This window comes from Salmo salar, chromosome 17 (genome assembly GCF_965601325.2).
Source record: "Salmo salar chromosome 17, fSalSal1, whole genome shotgun sequence".
NCBI classification, from domain to species: domain Eukaryota; kingdom Metazoa; phylum Chordata; class Actinopteri; order Salmoniformes; family Salmonidae; genus Salmo; species Salmo salar.
In genome coordinates, this window is record NC_138307.1 from 12,335,201 (window position 1) to 12,353,589 (window position 18,389).

Below are 18,389 nucleotides of genomic sequence, written 5' to 3' on the forward strand. Positions count from 1 at the left end.
ATTTATGGTTTCCTCTCACGTAAAGGCTGGTGGAATTATGAGGGAATTAGGTAAAGATCAGAATCTGTAGACGCGCCTCCTTTTATTCTAGCTCCACCTCAAACAAATAGTGGGTGAATAGCATGCTATTCTCATGTTTCAATTTAAAGTAAAACTACGCATAGAGAGAAAAGCCCATAAAAAGGGAATTACGTTGCATTTACGCGCGCTCAACTCGGGCACAAATCTGTGCCCTGGAAAACTACTGTCTGGGTATGCAGGCTTTTGTTTCAGCCCAGCACTGACACACCTCGTTCTAATTATCAACAAATTCAATTTGGACGTCAATTTTCTTAATTGGTTGTTGCTGCAGGACTTAAAACCTGCATGTGTTATCATAAAATGTAGCCTCTGCTGCTTATTTCCTGAAAAGTGAGAAACACTATATTACATGGACACAAGCTGTGGCATGGCACCACTCGTCTGTCTGTTCCTCTTCCACTTCCTGCCATTCACTGACAAACCCAGACTGAGGGTAATTCTCTGGTACAAGACACCTGACGGTAAATAATGACTCGACAAATCACTGCTCTGACACACCACTGCTCCCTACACATGCTCACTTGTCATCATTTTGCAGGAGACAACTTTTTTTCTGGAACATCATGTACCCTGTTCTGTCCCGCTCTGTGACGTGCCAGCAAGGGACACACTTAGCAGTCGCTGCTCGGCTGAGATATTGACATCCTGTGGGTGTAATCAGAGTAGATAAATCGTCCCTCTCTCTTCCTCTGTCCCTCTCATACGCAGGAACACATCTCTCCCTCTCAGTGCAGTCCAACAATCGCTCTTTTAACCTGCATCTTTCTTGCTCTGTCTTTCCCTCTCTCCTTTTCTAGAGTTGAGAACTTGGAAAGCTACTGTTCCACCTGATGGGAGCCAAAAGCAACACAGACAAACCAACAACAAACTGCAATTTAGCACTCATAGCTATTTGAGAGGCAGACGCCATTCAACAGTTTTAGGACGCCCGAGGCAATCTGCCATAGCTACAGACTGAGACCCAATCAGATGTGAAAACGAGAGGCGTCATGGCGACGAGGACCCTGAGGTTGTCTGACGTGTGCCTGTGAGTAAGTGACTAAGCGACTTTAATTCAAACATTTCAGAGAATGAGGGGAAAAACTACAGGAGCACCATGTCATCACGACTTGGACCAGAGGCCTAGTGACACGTGTCTGTGAGTAAGCAGCTAAGTGACTAATGCCTGATTCACTCGATTAGGCCGACGCAAATGGCTCTTTCAAGTACTGTTCCCATAACTATGGTGGATATGTAACCAGGCCAACACAGCACAGTACAGCTCGGTTTGACTCAGTTTCAGCTTGGCTTAGTGGTGTAAAAAGAGTCTAAGCGTTTTCCCTTACTTCATCCGATCCCGAGCCGAAGATGAGCAAATCAAAGGGGATGGCAGCCACCATGTCGATGAGGAACCAGCCCTTGAAATAGTGGATGGCTATCTTCGCCGGGTGGCTGACCACCTCCTCGTTGAGATTCACATAGGTTGTCCTGAAGTTGATCAATATGTCCACGATGAACATGATGTCCACCATGAGGTCGACCACGTTGAGCGGCGAGCACGAGTAGCCGCACTCCCTCCTCTTCTGCTCCTCTAGGTCGTTGAGGAGGAAGGCGGCGGAGTAGGGCGTGAAGATGGCCGTGTAGATGACCAGCAGCAGGATGAGCCAGTCCCACACCGCTTTGAAGGGGCTGTAGTGGAGGATGGTTAACTTGTCCATGCGCGGCACCTGGAGCTTGTACTCGGGAAGCACATCTGCGCCCAGGGATAGCACCTGAGGAGGAAGGAGGGAGGAGTTAAGAGGAAGTAAAGTGAAGACATGAAGAAAATGGTGGCTTGGATCAATGTATTAGAAGAGCGAATGAATCCTATAGAATCCTAAGGAAATACTTTGAAATTCAAGCTAAAGTCAGTGGGAGGTAAATATTGTATAGGGGCCTACTGCAAAAGCAACAATGCTAATGTTGCATTCAAATATTCTGTAACACTATTTAAAACTACTGAACATAACAGCCTATATGTAGGCTATTATGGATACATACTGTACATGTATATGGCCTGTACTCTATACTGTATATAACATTAATAAGTTAATTCTATGGATGAAAATACACAAAGGTTAACATCATCAGCTTGCCCCTTGTGCTTGGCTGTAGGGAGGATAACTATACATTTATATACAGGTCGTTTAACCTCCTCAGGCATACTATTCATTCTTTATGAGTCAATCACTGGACACTAAACACCGCTGAACTCTCAAGAGGAAATCAGTCATGTGGAAATATTGATGGAAAAACAGTGTCTTAGCCATCCTTCCAGAACTACAATATCCATTAGCCACACATACAGTACATACTTCAGGAAGTACATGTTAGCTTAGTATCTTACAATATCAGCCAGCAAATTGCAAACCAGTAATATGACGGGAGTGTCCTTGTAGGGGCTTCTACGTAGGAAAAACACTATTTAAGGAATGTTGAATTGCATCAATATCCCAAATATTCCAGTTACAGTATGGCCTGTCCCTGGATAACTTTTAACATCAATATCACAGAGCAGATAATAGTCTCAATGACACTAAGATGATTATGGTGGTTAGGAGGTGGTGGGATATAATCATTCATTCTGCAGCTTGACACTTCAATGCCAGGGAAGACATTTCCGTCTCTGCTTCTCATGGCTGATTATCACTGTGGCGAGAGGGAGGGAGAGGAGGAGAGAGAAAGGTAAAGTGCTTCACCCAAGGGCAGAGAAGTAATTATTGTAGATGGAGAGAAGAGCAAGCCGAAATGGAGCCTTGGAAATGGAATTAGGGCTCCACTTTGGTCGCCTTCGCCATAGAACTAGAATTACTAGAATGGGAATCCCCATTCAAGTCAATATTCTATGATGGTCCATTCAAGTAATTATTTCCACTATTTCCAATTATTTTCTCCACCATCTAGGCCTACTCCTAGCCGCATCCTGGCAGGGATCGCCTTGGCAACCCCTGTGATTGAGTGGGACGAAGGGCGGCGGGCTTAAGTGATTATAATGAAATTGGTTATTAGATGTCTTCTGTCCCATCCCCTGTGTGATTACAGGTCAATGGAACAACCCTCCACTATATCACACCCTTTAAAGCAAATCACCAAATAAAGGGCAGAGAGAGAAAAAGCTTTTCATTATTCATGTCCAGCTACAGTGGTTATCTTCATTAAAAGTTTTGGTAAGTAGGCTACAGGCAGTTTTATTTATTTCATCAAACTGCCCTTTGCTCAAAGTGGAAAAGAAGCAAAAGGCAGTGACTGTCATGAGAAACCTATTTTTGAACGAACGTGTTGTTTTGTGACTCTTGATGACATACCACCTAAATCAGGCAGAATCATACCATGTGGATAGATTAGTCGATGTGGACTACTGGGCTGCTGCAGTTGTAAGGAGTTGGTAAAGGAGTACCTAATCTCTGATCCAGGGTCAGATGTTTCTAGGCCTATATCAAATCAAAGTTTATTTGTCACGTGCGCCGAATACAACAGGTGTAGGTAGACCTTACAGTGAAATGCTTACTTACAGGCTCTAACCAATAGTGCAAAAAAGGTATTAGGTGAACAATAGGGAAGTAAAGAAATAAAACAACAGTAAAAAAGACAGGCTATATACAGTAGCGAGGCTATAAAAGTAGCGAGGCTACATACAGACACCAGTTAGTCAGGCTGATTGAGGTAGTATGTACATGTAGATATGGTTAAAGTGACTATACATATATTATGAACAGAGAATAGCAGTAGAGTAAAAGAGGGGTTGGCGGGTGGTGGGTGGCGGGTGGCGGGACACAATGCAGATAGCCCGGTTAGCCAATGTGCGGGAGCACTGGTTGGTCGGCCCAATTTAGGTAGTATGTACATGAATGTATAGTTAAAGTGATCCCGTTAATCAATTCTGGGTTGGGTAATCTGAGCCAATATCTGTGGTTAGTGGCAAAATTTAATTTGAGCCATATGGTTACAGAGGTAAACTGTCTCTGAGCCTGCTGGCAAGCCTAGGGAGGAGTCAATTTGCAGAATGAGAGCTCAGTTGAGCACGTCGTTCCCCCTGATCTGTTACTAAATAAATTATTCAGACATAATAATTTGATGCACCTAGTGTGGATTCATTTGCTATTGTGCAAATTAACTCTCTCATCTGGAATAACTGTATGCAAATGAGTGGTCTGTTCATTTCACCCTCTCACGTTAATTGTTTGTATTGTTGGAGTATTTAGAATACTGGAGTGTCAGTTCGTGTCTTGGCCAGTGCTGCTTTGTCATGTGACCCACAACATGTATTGTTGACAATAAATAAAAAATTGGCAAAACTGAAGCAAAGCCATGACATAACGACTGGTAAAACTGAAGTAAATCCATGACATAACGACTGGTAAAACTGAAGCAAAGCCATGACATAACGACTGGGAAAACTGAAGCAAAGCCATGACATAACGACTGGTAAAACTGAAGCAAAACCATGACATAACGACTGGTAAAACTGAAGCAAAGCCATGACATAACGACTGGGAAAACTGAAGCAAATCCATGACATAACGACTGGTAAAACTGAAGCAAATCCATGACATAACGACTGGTAAAACTGAAGCAAAGCCATGACATAACGACTGGTAAAACTGAAGCAAAACCATGACATAACGACTGGTAAAACTGAAGCAAAGCCATGACATAACGACTGGTAAAACTGAAGCAAAGCCATGACATAACGACTGGTAAAACTGAAGCAAAGCCATGACATAACGACTGGTAAAACTGAAGCAAAGCCATGACATAACGACTGGTAAAACTGAAGCAAAGCCATGACATAACGACTGGTAAAACTGAAGCAAATCCATGACATAACGACTGGTAAAACTGAAGCAAAGCCATGACATAACGACTGGTAAAACTGAAGCAAAGCCATGACATAACGACTGGGAAAACTGAAGCAAAGCCATGACATAACGACTGGTAAAACTGAAGCAAATCCATGACATAACGACTGGTAAAACTGAAGCAAAGCCATGACATAACGACTGGTAAAACTGAAGCTAACCCATCAAAACCTGGAGAAATAAAACCTCATGGAGCGAACATTAAGTATCAAACACGTTGTTTTATATAGAACATCAACATGCATTGATGCTGCTTATCAATCTACAGCACAGACTCATGTCAATCATCCACCTGTTTAGTCTGGTTGAGTTCTGCGTCGAGTTCTGTGTTTATTCTGCAGCCTAGAGCACGTCTCTCTACACAAACTCTGAAGAGACTTGGTCTCCAGACATCGCCTGGAACAGTGTGAGCCTCACAGCCAGACAACAAGGGAGGAACAGAGAACAGGAGCTCGGGGTGTCATATCCAGACAACAGGGGACAAACAGGGAACAGGAGCTCGGGGCCTCACAGTCAGAGAAATATATAAAATACTAAAGAAACAAGCAAATACAATCCAACTGTCTAGTTTGATCAAATGACTGAGAATGAGATAGTGAAAGGAAAAAACATGTTCAATGTAATCTGTTCAATAGTAAGCAGCAGATGGTTGCTAACCAAACGTACAACCAGGAAAGAGAAACTAGAGGCTGTTATGAGTCTAGATAATCAACTATAACTCTATCTGACATAGGCCTGCTGTATAACAACAACGTTCCACTGCAGTAGGTATATCCAATATGAACTATATCAGGGGTGGCAACTCCATTCCTTGGGGGCCTGATTGGTGTTACACTTTTGCCCCAGCCTCAGCTAACACAGCTGATTAAACAAATTGCATTCTAAACTGAAGTTCATCCCATCCCCCATCCCATCTATATAAATAATATATATAAATATATATATATAAATGTATATATAACTATATAAATATTCACAACAAATACTAAGATCCGGTTGGAAAATACAAGCTGCAACCCACTATTGAGATGTATGACACACACACACACACACACACACACACACACACACACACACCAGCATATGTCCTCTAAACCAGAAGATGTCCTTATTGCCAATGACAAACTAAGATCTGCTTTTAAAGAAAACCCAGTGCTAGATACTGTATAGTATATACTGTATACACCAGTGGAGGCTCCTCAGAGGAGGAAGGGGAGGACCATCCTCCTCAGTGAATTTTATAAAAATCTATATAACGAAACATTAAAAAAGTTATCTTTTTTAGTTATAACTATACTAAATATATTCATGTCACCAAATAATTGATTAAAACACACTGTTTTGCAATGAAGGTCTACAGTAGCTAGCTTCTGTCCTCCTCTTGGTACATTGACTTCAATACAAAACCTAGGAGGCTCTTGGTTCTCACCCCCTTCCATAGACTAACACAGTAATTATGACAACTTCCGGAGGACGTCCTCCAACCTATCAGAGCTCTTGTAGCATGAACTGACATGCTGTCCATCCTATCAAAGGATCAGAGAATGAATCTAGTACTGAAAGAAGAAGCTACAGCTAGCTAGCACTGCAGTGTATAAAATGTTGTGAGTAGTTGTCTTAAAGAGAGAAAGACAATATTTGAACAGTTTTGAACAAGTTCATTTCTTCCAATATTAAGGAGAAGCAAGAGAGAGAGAGAAAGAGAGAGAGAGAGATATTTGGTTGTATTTTTTTAAACATTCGCTTTCACTTAGCTAGCAAATGCAGCTAGCTAGTTTAGCCTACTCAAACACCCGGCTCAAACAGAGAGGGATGCTATGTTAGCTAGCTGGCTATAGCTAGCCAACACTGGAACTCTTCCAAGTCAAGGTAAGCTTTGGTTTTATTAATGCATTGCCACCGGGGCCCGCCGGTGTAACTGATAAACTGCTTTCCGACTGTACACTGTACTGCATGATTGTAGCGAGTTTATTAACGCGTTAGTTCTAGTTGACTATGATGTGACAACAATGTAGGCTGTGTGTAGAGGTAAGCGGTCATGATATGAAGGTTTGGCTTGGAAAGGTTTTTTCGCCTGGTCACAGACAGCTGATGTGTTGTGCACATAGTTTCGAGAAGGAATTATATCTACAACGAGCAAAGTGATCATGATGTTTTTATGTGGCTGCTATGAAAGTGAACTGTTTGCTTGTGATCAGGTGTGTATTCATTCCATCGATTCTGTTGAAAAATGTTTCGCAAACGGAACAAAATGGGGATAAACATATCTGAATTTGTCCAATAGAATCTCTAATTTTCAATTGTTGGACTAATGATTACACCCTAGATTAGCTAGCTGTAGGCAAGAGTGTGCAAGGCGGTATTGAATGTGTCACTGCCTATCAACTTGACTACTCAAAATTCTCTCGGCCTATGCACCTACGTTGTAAACTTCATCGGCTAGTTCATCGGCTAGGTTACAGCAACCTTATGATGGGTACAGTATCATGTACCTTGTTACATTGAACTGGGTGAATGGAATATGCATGACAGTCATCCAATATGCTGTAATAGAAATAAGGCCATGTTCATAAAATAACAATAATCATCCTCCCTCATCTTAAACGGCACCGGCCGCCACCTTTATACACATTATCAGTAGAACAGCAACATCCTCGTCTGTTCTGGACAAAGTGGCCCTGACAGATCTTAAAGGTCAACCAGCTCTGCCATAGCGACACACCCGCACACACAGACAGACAAGCACGCAGGCAGCAGTACACACAGGCCGTCTGGTTTCCCTCCTCCCCCATAGGGACCCACACAAGGAGGCGTCAGTGTACTGCGCAGACAGACAGACAGACAGACAGACAGACAGACAGACAGACAGACAGACAGACAGACAGACAGACAGACAGACAGACAGACAGACAGACAGACAGACAGACAGACAGACAGACAGACAGACAGACAGACAGACAGACAGACAGACAGACAGACAGACAGACAGACAGACAGACAGGATGGTGAGGATGACCTCTAACCTGTGTGTAACTAGAGTGTATCCCTGAGCCCTGGTAAGAGAATCTGTCCTGATCAGTGTACGGGTGATATACACCTTCACTGGTTTACTTATTAAAACAAGCCCCTTGAGTTTCAATGAATTTGGTAACGTCAGACAGTAACAACAGAGCAGCGTGTACAGACACTGTGTTCTGACCTGGTGGTGTTCCGTGTGTGTGTGTTTTGTGTGTGTGTGTGTGGGGCAGGGGATAATTACCGCTCTCTACTGTATAACATTGGGGCAGATGACTATTCATGTGATTATTCAATGAGGTAATAGTACATCCAGCTACAGCACACTATACCTCTGTAACTCTGTATGTACAGAACAAACACACAGAAAATACATGTCCTCTGTATGGAACCTATTCTATAGAAGGGATTCTAACTCCAACATCTTGGCTTATGTCAGTGAGCACCAACTCTACTGAGCACAAGGCACAGGGCCTTTCATGACCTCTGACCTCTGTCATTACCTCTTACCTGTGTGACCTTATCGGTGACGTTGTGCGTTCGGTCCTTGACCTTTGGGGCGATGATGGTTTTCTCGGAGGACGGCGGGGAGGGGCACTTCTTGTCGTTGTTGGCCTCTGAGAAGTTGAGCGTGATGAGGGGGATCTTGTTGATGGTGCTGTATCTGTTGAGGTGGGAGTCGGACGTGGAGCCCAGAAGACTGGATTTGATCTGGTTGAAGGGTCCTGGAGGAGAATTTAATGGAGAGAGAGGTTTGGAAATGGCTAGCGCTGTGATGCTAGGCTAGAGCGGCAATGCTATGGTAGGCTAGCGCGGTGATGCTAGGCTAGGCTAGCACGGTAGTGCCTGACACAGCTTGAGAGTTTGACGGTATGCTAATGGTTTAAAGGGGACGTCAAGTGCAGTTCATGTGGTAGGTGTGTTAATAGGCTGCTGTGTCTATTTGTTACGTGTGGGAGCGTGAGTATGGAACTGTTTATTTTCTCTTGAGTGAACTCAATTGCTGTCACAAGACAAGTGAACAACCACAGGACAACAGTAGAAATACAACAGTCAAACAGATCCACCCTAACCCTCTGCTTGATCCTGTTACCTTCCATTCAACAGCTGTAGAACTTGGTGTAATGAACAATTTTAGTGAAATATTTATGTCCACGAACAAAGGAAATGTATACTTATATCTCAGTCGTGAGGTTTTGACTCAATGATACCATATGGATATGGCTTTCATGATTCATACATCCACAAATACTTTGTTACTATGTGAAAATACAGTACAACACTGCCATAAAACCTCACCACGTTGAACAACACACACACTGTCACACATAGTAACTACTGTACTGTGGGCAATATGGAAAAGAGAGGGAATGTGTCAACTGCTGATCCAAAGGAGAAGATGGAGGGATGACTCATTCCTCCATTTTCACAAACGAGTGTTGAGAATACAGTGAGTGATACTTACACATACAAAAGACATGCGCAGCTTGAATTCATGCTACAGCAGCATTGTACGGTACAGTATGTATGCATTACAGACATATAGGAAAAGCTCAAGCCATACCCCCAGCCATCCAGGACCGAGACACTAGCGAATCAGGAGAGAGAGAGGGAGGGAGGTAGAGAGCAGCGTAAAGAGGAAGTGACCTCAGAGAGAGGGGAGGGGTCAAAGGTCAGGATAATTCTGCAGGCACTTCCTGAGTGTCATGTTACATTTATTTTAGCAACATCAGAGTGATTTATTTTAGTAGAGGTAAAAAAAAATCTGGCCATTGTTATGGTAATGAAAAAATATCCTGTAAATCGGAGACATAATGTCTAAAGTTAAGAATGACAAATGATAGCGGATAACATTTATCAGATGCTCCTCCAAATGGAGTAGGTATCAGTGGAGGCTGGTGGGAGGCGCTATAGGAGGAAGGGCTCATTGTAAATGGAATATTGGAACAGTATCAAACACATCAAACATATGGAAACCACATGTCTGACTCCGTTCCATTTATTCCATTCCAGCCATTACAATGAGCCCGTCCTTCTACAGCTCCTCCCACCAGCCTCCTCTGGTAGGTATTGATCCAGAATGCACTTTTAGGCTAGTAAAGAGATTGATTTCAGAGGAAAGTACAGTCATTTCTTTCATTTCTGGAGGTTAAAAAGCTCTCAGATACTTGATAACATTCCACTGACGTAGAATTCAGTGGAGGCTGCTAAAGGGAGGACAGCCCATAATAATGTCTGGAACGGTTCAAATGGAATGGCAGTGTTTGATACCATTTCACTAATTCTGCTCCAGCCATTACAACGAGCCCGTCCTCCTTAATTAAGGTTGCCACCAACCTCCTGTGGTAGAATTACTTACAGTATCATTACGTTTTTTATCTATAATAGTATGCTTCCACATGCGGAATGAATACGGTAGAGTGTTTAACTAGTGAAGTAGTCATGGATCGGAATACTTTTTTGATAAAGTGGAGACAAAATGGACGACGTTATTCAAGCAAACAGATAAACCATCACTCTATTCCCTTCAACTGTCTGACACAGGACAAAGGAAATAGCCTACCAGTTGTCTTTGGACAAGGGGACTATTGGCAGCAGGCGAAGACAACTGTTATTATGATTCATTGATTATTAGAGATTTCCTGTTCTATGGAAATGAGGCAAGATTTGTTTTCATGCAGGTGCGTGGCAGGTCAAAAGTCAGCCTGATTTTCCCAAACAATCAGTAGGGATCTGCAAGCTTGCAGGGCACTCACAAGTCACTTCTTACTACAGCATGAATAATACTACTACTATACCGTGCAGGCCTCTATGGCATTCTCAGAGGAATTCACAAATGTATCAGTCCAGCATTAGCATTCAACACAGACTTATGTTGTTGTTGAATGGAAAAATCCATGCAGCAAGCAGTTCAGGCCATATATTCTATATCCGTGCTATGTTCAAGGAACGTGGGGTTGTTACCTTTGATATTACGACCATTGTCTGCGATTGCATAGTGTTGAGGAAGAGAGAGGGGGATGGGAGGAAGGTGGAGGAGTGAGAGGAGATTCCAGATCTGTACGTAGCTAGCTAGTGATGGAAGGCGACCCACATAAAAGCCCTATCGCCGTCGCACCATTCATTATCATGAAGTAGATGTATTACACTGTCAGCCGCAGGGGCCCTTTGAATGAGAAATGCAGATTCAATGGTGTAGGGAGGGATAGAAATATGAGCTGGGTACAGAGACAGGGAGAGTCTGGGGCTGTACTGTACCCCTCTTGTTGACTGTGGGTGGAAAAGGTGATCTGTGATTCAGGAGTCAGGATAGATGTGGTGATTCAGGAGTCAGGATAGATGTGCTAACTCAGGAGTCAGGATAGATGTGGTGATTCAGGAGTTAGGATAGATGTGGTGATTCAGGAGTCAGGATAGATGTGGTGATTCAGGAGTCGGGATAGATGTGGTGATTCAGGAGTCAGGATAGATGTGGTGATTCAGGAGTCAGGATAGATGTGGTGATTCAGGAGTCAGGATAGATGTGGTGATTCAGGAGTCAGGATAGATGTGCTAACTCAGGAGTCAGGATAGATGTGGTGATTCAGGAGTCAGGATAGATGTGGTGATTCAGGAGTCAGGATAGATGTGGTGATTCAGGAGTCAGGATAGATGTGGTGATTCAGGAGTCAGGATAGATGTGGTAATTCAGGAGTCAGGATAGATGTGGCGGTGCCTGATGACTAAGAGTAGGTACAGTTGAGCTGGGGGAGCTACCCTCATTCACTGATTCAAGGTCAGATTTGATTTGTACCACATGATAACAATGGTTGGGATTGGGACCAAATCTACTGCGTAAGAACAGAAAGGCCAAATTGATTTAATATAGCATAACATCTCAGGGTGAGGCGGATGGGGGAGACAAGCATTTCTGACCATGGAGGTGGTGTTGACTTATATACCTTCACTTGCATGTCGGTCCCTGAAGGCCATCTTGGAGTTGAAGCCAAAACCCTCCATGTCCTGAACAGAGGAGGCCCTCCGGATACTACACACACTCTCCCTGGACGCGGTGGGGGTCAGGCCTGGGATGGAGGGGGCCAGAGGGCCCACAGTCTGGGGCTGGGCCTGGGGAACCGCTTGGGGAACCAGCCTGTCCCAGAAGGGCCCCTTGGGGGACGAGTGGTCCAGGGGTCCCGACACAGGGGTGGAGCAGTGGCTGGGGCCAATGAGGGCCCGTGTGTCGTTGGCATAGGGGGGGCTGCAGCTCTCTCGGGTGGGCAGTGACTGGAAGTCGCGGGTAGCCACCGACTCTTCACTGCGGCGGGGCGAGTCGATCATGACGGCGTCAGGGTCCTGCTGAGGGAGGGACTGCTTACTGATGCCCAGGAGGTGTAAGGCTGGGAGCCGGAAACAAAACAATCTACCTTTCCCTGGAGAGAGAGAAAGAGATAGAGTACAATTTTTCAACAGCAATGCTTGGAATATTTCCAACAATACGAGAAATCGTTTTTACGAAACTCTGCACTTTTCAGTGGTTCATGATGACTTCATTCATTGTGGAGGAATTCTTCATTTGATCTTGACTAGGTAGAAACAAGTAGGGGAAGATGGCGGACTGGATAGATGCTCTGTAGCTCATGCTAATCCTCAGTATCCAGCTCACTCCCCAGATATCAAGCAGTGAGTGCCAATATTGTTCAAAAGGACCTAGCCGACAGTTATTTCAAAAGGAGCAGCAAGATCAAAACAAATGCCTCTTATCCCAATGGCCTAGCTTCCATCTTTAGCTTCCTTCAATTATTCAGAGCTAGACGTTTGATGAAATAAAGCAACCACCATATATATATTAGAGTCCCATAAAATATAAAATTACAAGTTTCCGATGATTGATTAATACCCTTGGAGAAAGAGATCATCTTTGTCCAAATGATGTTACTGATGAATCTGTCAATGCATTATGAGTGCAGTTTCTAGGAAGTCTGAAGTGGAGGCATCTTGTATTCAAGGACTTTGGGGGCCTTGTCAGAAGATCTCATTTCAAATGTATAACATGTTCCGGGTGACCTAACAAACATACACAGATATACAGTGGCTATACACACAAACATGCACAGGTGCAAGCACGTACACATGCACACACACATACACGCACGCTCGTGTTTGAAACTACAATCCCAGTCATAACTATGAGGCATGCGTGTTTTGTCCTCCTAGTCTGTAGAAACATGCCATCATTAGTCTGTGCATACAGTAACATGTTACAGTACATGTGTCGTACTGTAGATGAACACGACACCGCACCATGGCAACAGAACATACAGTACATACATTGATGATGCCAGATCGCGCCAGCTAAGGGCCATTGAGTCTAGTGAAGCACTCTTTCCTGGAACAAAAATCAAGTGTTATTCCCAGTGGGCTACGTCTTCTCAGCCTCATCCAAGCACCCTTACAGAAGCTACCTAACACTGAGTAATGAAAAAAGGGAAAAAGGACAACCTACAGTGAGGGAAAAAAGTATTTGATCCCCTGCTGATTTTGTTCGTTTGCCCACTTACAAAGAAATGATCAGTCTATAATTTTAATGGTAGGTTTATTTGAACAGTGAGAGACAGAATAACAACAAAAATGTTATAAAATGATTTGCATTTTAATGAGGGAAATAAGTATTTGACCCCTCTGCAAAACATGACTTAGTACTTGGTGGCAAAACCCTTGTTGGCAATCACAGAGGTCAGACGTTTCTTGTAGTTGGCCACCAGGTTTGCACACATCTCAGGAGGGATTTTGTCCCACTCCTCTTTGCAGATCTTCTCCAAGTCATTAAGGTTTCGAGGCTGACGTTTGGCAACTCGAACCTTCAGCTCCCTCCACATATTTTCTATGGGATTAAGGTCTGGAGACTGGCTAGGCCACTCCAGGACCTTAATGTGCTTCTTCTTGAGCCACTCCTTTGTTGCCTTGGCTGTGTGTTTTGGGTCATTGTCATGCTGGAATACCCATCCACGACCCATTTTCAATGCCCTGGCTGAGGGAAGGAGGTTCTCACCCAAGATTTGACAGTACATGGCCCCGTCAAATGATGGGGTGAAGTTGTCCTGTCCCCTTAGCAGAAAAACCATGTTTGACAGTGGAGATGGTGTTCTTGGGGTCATAGGCAGCATTCCTCCTCCTCCAAACACGGCGAGTTGAGTTGATGCCAAAGAGCTCCATTTTGGTCTCATCTGACCACAACACTTTCACCAGTTGTCCTCTGAATCATTCAGATGTTCATTGGCAAACTTCAGACAGGCATGTATATGTATTCTTGAGCAGGGGGACCTTGCGGGCGCTGCAGGATTTCAGTCCTTCACGGCGTAGTGTGTTACCAATTGTTTTCTTGGTGACTATGGTCCCAGCTGCCTTGAGATCATTGACAAGATCCTCCCGTGTAGTTCTGGGCTGATTCCTCACCGTTCTCATGATCATTGCAACTCCACGAGGTGAGATCTTGCATGGAGCACCAGGCCGAGGGATATTGACAGTTCTTTTGTGTTTCTTCCATTTGCGAATAATTGCACCAAATGTTGTCACCTTCTCACCAAGCTGCTTGGCGATGGTCTTGTAGCCCATTCCAGCCTTGTGTAGGTCTACAATCTTGTCCCTGACATCCTTGGAGAGCTCTTTGGTCTTGGCCATGGTGGAGAGTTTGGAATCTGATTGATTGATTGCTTCTGTGGACAGGTGTATTTTTTACAGGTAACAAGCTGCGGTTAGGAGCACTCCCTTTAAGAGTGTGCTCCTAATCTCAGCTCGTTACCTGTATAAAAGACACCTGGGAGCCAGAAATCTTTCTGATTGAGAGGGGGTGAAATACTTATTTCCCTCATTAAAATTCATATCAATTTATAACATTCTTGACGTGTTTTTCTGGATATTTTTGTTGTTATTCTGTCTCTCACTGTTCAAATAAACCTACCATTAAAATTATAGACTGATCCTTTCTTTATCAGTGGGCAAACGTACAAAATCAGCAGGGGATCAAATACTCCCCCCCCCCCCCGTATATACTGCTGGAGACATTGACGTCTTTATTTCTGTAATTAAAACAGCACATTTAAAAGAAAACTGAAAACATAAGTGAAAAATTTCATAAAATAACACAACTTCCAAAAGTCATTTTCCTGATGAAATATTACTTTACTCTATAATTTTAAAAGCTAATACCAAAAACTTGCATAAACGATGAAAAAAAAAAAACACTCTCCGCTCCATATTCCTCTGGATGTTTGGGCTTTAGTGAGCTAACGTGCCTGCTACATCACATTACACATGCCTTTGTCTTGTTCCATTGCGGTGGTAGCACAGAGGTTGAATTGTTAAAGGCAGTGTGGGGAATAGCAGAGAGATGATTGACAATGTTCAGCAGTGTTCTTTTGTTGTGCCCATATCTCGTTTTTCTTTGTTGACACTCATGACGAGGAATAGAAAACCAATTTTAGACACTGTCACGTGTACACTTGGGTCATTTACTTTGAAGGTGTTACTTTTACACACCAGCTAGATTCCAATAAATAATAACACATATTTAAGTTGGAATGCATCTGGTTCTTGGTATTTTAATTTGTCAATGGTTTAATTGTATCTGTCCCTATCAAATAAATGAATGAAGAAGTACATAATCAATATATTAATGGAAATATAGGAAAGACAACACATCTACCTCATCATAAGCATATCCTCTTTATGTCCCCCACCCCACACACACAGAAAACATAAATGACATGCTTTTAAGCAATAAATGTTTTCCCTTGTTAAGCTGTGTCTAATTACACCATTTCAAAAGGATAAAAACCTACAGGCTAAGAATCCCTTAATTGGATAGCAAATTAAGCATGCCGTTTGACAATATGCCAATGTATTTGTGGCAAAAGAATATACATTGACCTGTTACTATTTTTAAAGGTGACATTAGGAATGATGCTCCTTGCAGCGCTGCGTTCTACTGTAGCCCTTTCCTGCAGTCAAATGACCAAATGGCCCTTTAGTGCCCTCATAGGTGAAATGTTATTAATATTTTTCATAATTTCATAAATTGTAAAAAAAATGTAGTCCCTTGTGGCTCAGTTGGTATTGCATGGTGTTTGCAACGCCAGGGTTGTGGGTTCGATTCCCACGGGGGACCAGTACGGAGAAAACATGTATGAAATGTATGCATTCACTACTGTAAGTCGCTCTGGATAAGAGCGTCTGCTAAATGACGTAAATGTAATTTTTTTTTAAAAGCTGAAAATCTGGTGTTTCTATGTCAAACGGTTTTGCTATATTTCAGTCTTCTGTGATGTGTAATATTGGGATGCAAACTCAAAATGTAATACATTTCAACTCTATATCTGACAATGTACAGGTGCAAGAAAGCTTAGGTAACTGAACTAAATGACTATCGCCCAGTAGCACTCATTTCTGTCATCATGAAGTGCTTTGAGAGACTAGTCAAGGATCATATCACCTCTGCCTTACCTGACACCCTAGATCTACTTCAATTTGCTTACCGCCCCAATATATCCACAGACAATGCCATCTCCATCACACTGCACACTGCCCTATCCCATCTGGACAAGAGGAATACCTACGTCAGAATGCTGTTCATTGACTATAGCTCAGCATTCAACACCATAGTAGCCTCCAAGCTCATCATAAGGCCCTGGGTCTGAACCCCGCCCTGTGCAACTGGGTCATGGACTTCCTGATGGGCCGCCCCCAGGTGGTGAAGGTAGGAAACAACACCTCCACTTCGCTGATCCTCAAATCTGGGGCCCCACAAGGGTGCGTGCTCAGCCCCCTCCTGTACTCCCTGTTCACCCATGACTGTGTGGCCATGAACGCCTCCAACTCAATCATCAAGTTTGCAGATGACACAACAGTAGTAGGCCTTATTACCAACAATGACAAGACAGCCTACAGGGAGCAGGTGAGGGCCCTGGGAGTGTGGTGCCAGGAAAATAACCTCTCACTCAACGTCAACAAAACAAAGGAGCTGATCGTGGACTTCAGGAAAGAGCAGAGGGAGCTCACCCCTATCCACATCGACGGGACCGCAGTGGAGAAGGTGGTCTGCCCAACGCATCACCGGGGGCAAACTACCTGCCCTCCAGGACACCTACAGCACCCGATGTTGCAGGAAGGCCAAAAAGATCATCAAGGACAACAACCACCTGAGCCACTGCCTGTTCACCCCACTATTATCCAGAAGGCGAGGTCAGTACAGGTGCATCAAAGCTGGGACCGAGAGACTGAAAAATAGCTTCCATCTCAAGGCCATCAGACTGTTAAATAGCCATCACTAGCACATTAGAGGCTGCTGTCCTATATACATAGACTTGGAATCACTGGCTACTTTAATAATGGAACACTAGTTACTTTAATAATGTTTACATATTTTGCATTACTCATCTCATATGTACAGTTGAATTCGGAAGTTTACATACACTTAGGTTGGAGTCATTAAAACTCATTTTTCAACCACTCCACAAATTTCTTGTTAACAGACTATAGTTTTGGCAAGTCGGTTAGGACATCTACTTTGTGCACAAGTAATTTTTCCAACAATTGTTTACAGATAGATTATTTCAGTTATAATTCACTGTATCACAATTCCAGTGGGTCAGAAGTTACATACACAATGTTGACTGTGCCTTTAAACAGCTTGGAAAATTCCAGAAAATGATGTCATGGCTTTAGAAGCTTCTGATAGGCTAATTGACATAATTTGAGTCAACTGGAGGTGTACCTGTGGATGTATTTCAAGGCCTACTTTCAAACTCAGTGCCTCTTTGCTTGCCATCATGGGAAAATCAAATAAATCAGCCAAGACCTCCACAAGTCTGGTTCATCCTTGGGAGCAATTTCCAAATGCTTGAAGGTACCTCGTTCATCTATACAAACAATAGTATGCAAATATAAAACCATGGGACCACGCAGCCGTCATACCGCTCAGGAAGGAGACGCGTTCTGTCTCCTGGAGATGAACGTACTTTGGTGCGAAAAGTGCAAATCAATCCCATAACAACAGCAAGGACCTTATGAAGATGCTGGAGGAAACAGGTACAAATGTATCTATATCCACAGTAAAACGAGTCCTATATCGACAAAACCTGAAAGGCCGCTCAGCAAGGAAGAAGGCACTGCTCCAAAACCACCATAAAAAAGCCAGACTATGGTTTGCAACTGCACATGGGGATGAAGATCGTACTTTTTGGAGAAATGTCCTCTGGTCTGATGAAACAAAAATAGAACTGTTTAGCCATAATGCCCATCGTTATGTTTGGAGGAAAAAGGGGGAGGCTTGCAAGCCGAAGAACACCATCTCAACTGTGAAACACGGGGGTGGCATCATCATGTTGTGTGGGTGCTTTGCTGCAGGAGGGACTGGTGCACTTCACAAAATAGATGGCA

General features: G+C 43.4%; 1 protein-coding gene across 1 annotated transcript in view; it reads right to left on the reverse strand.

Moving 5' to 3' along the window:
• Positions 1–18,389, reverse strand: part of LOC106575297 (voltage-gated inwardly rectifying potassium channel KCNH7) — an 83,539-nt gene that overhangs the window by 21,799 nt on the left and 43,351 nt on the right. Inside the window, exons 4-6 of the mRNA XM_082963454.1 lie at positions 11,915–12,385; positions 8,484–8,698; positions 1,407–1,832 (exon numbers count right to left, since the gene is read on the reverse strand). Coding sequence (XP_082819580.1) covers positions 1,407–1,832; positions 8,484–8,698; positions 11,915–12,385 — 1,112 coding nt within the window. The remainder of the gene's footprint in view (positions 1–1,406; positions 1,833–8,483; positions 8,699–11,914; positions 12,386–18,389) is intronic.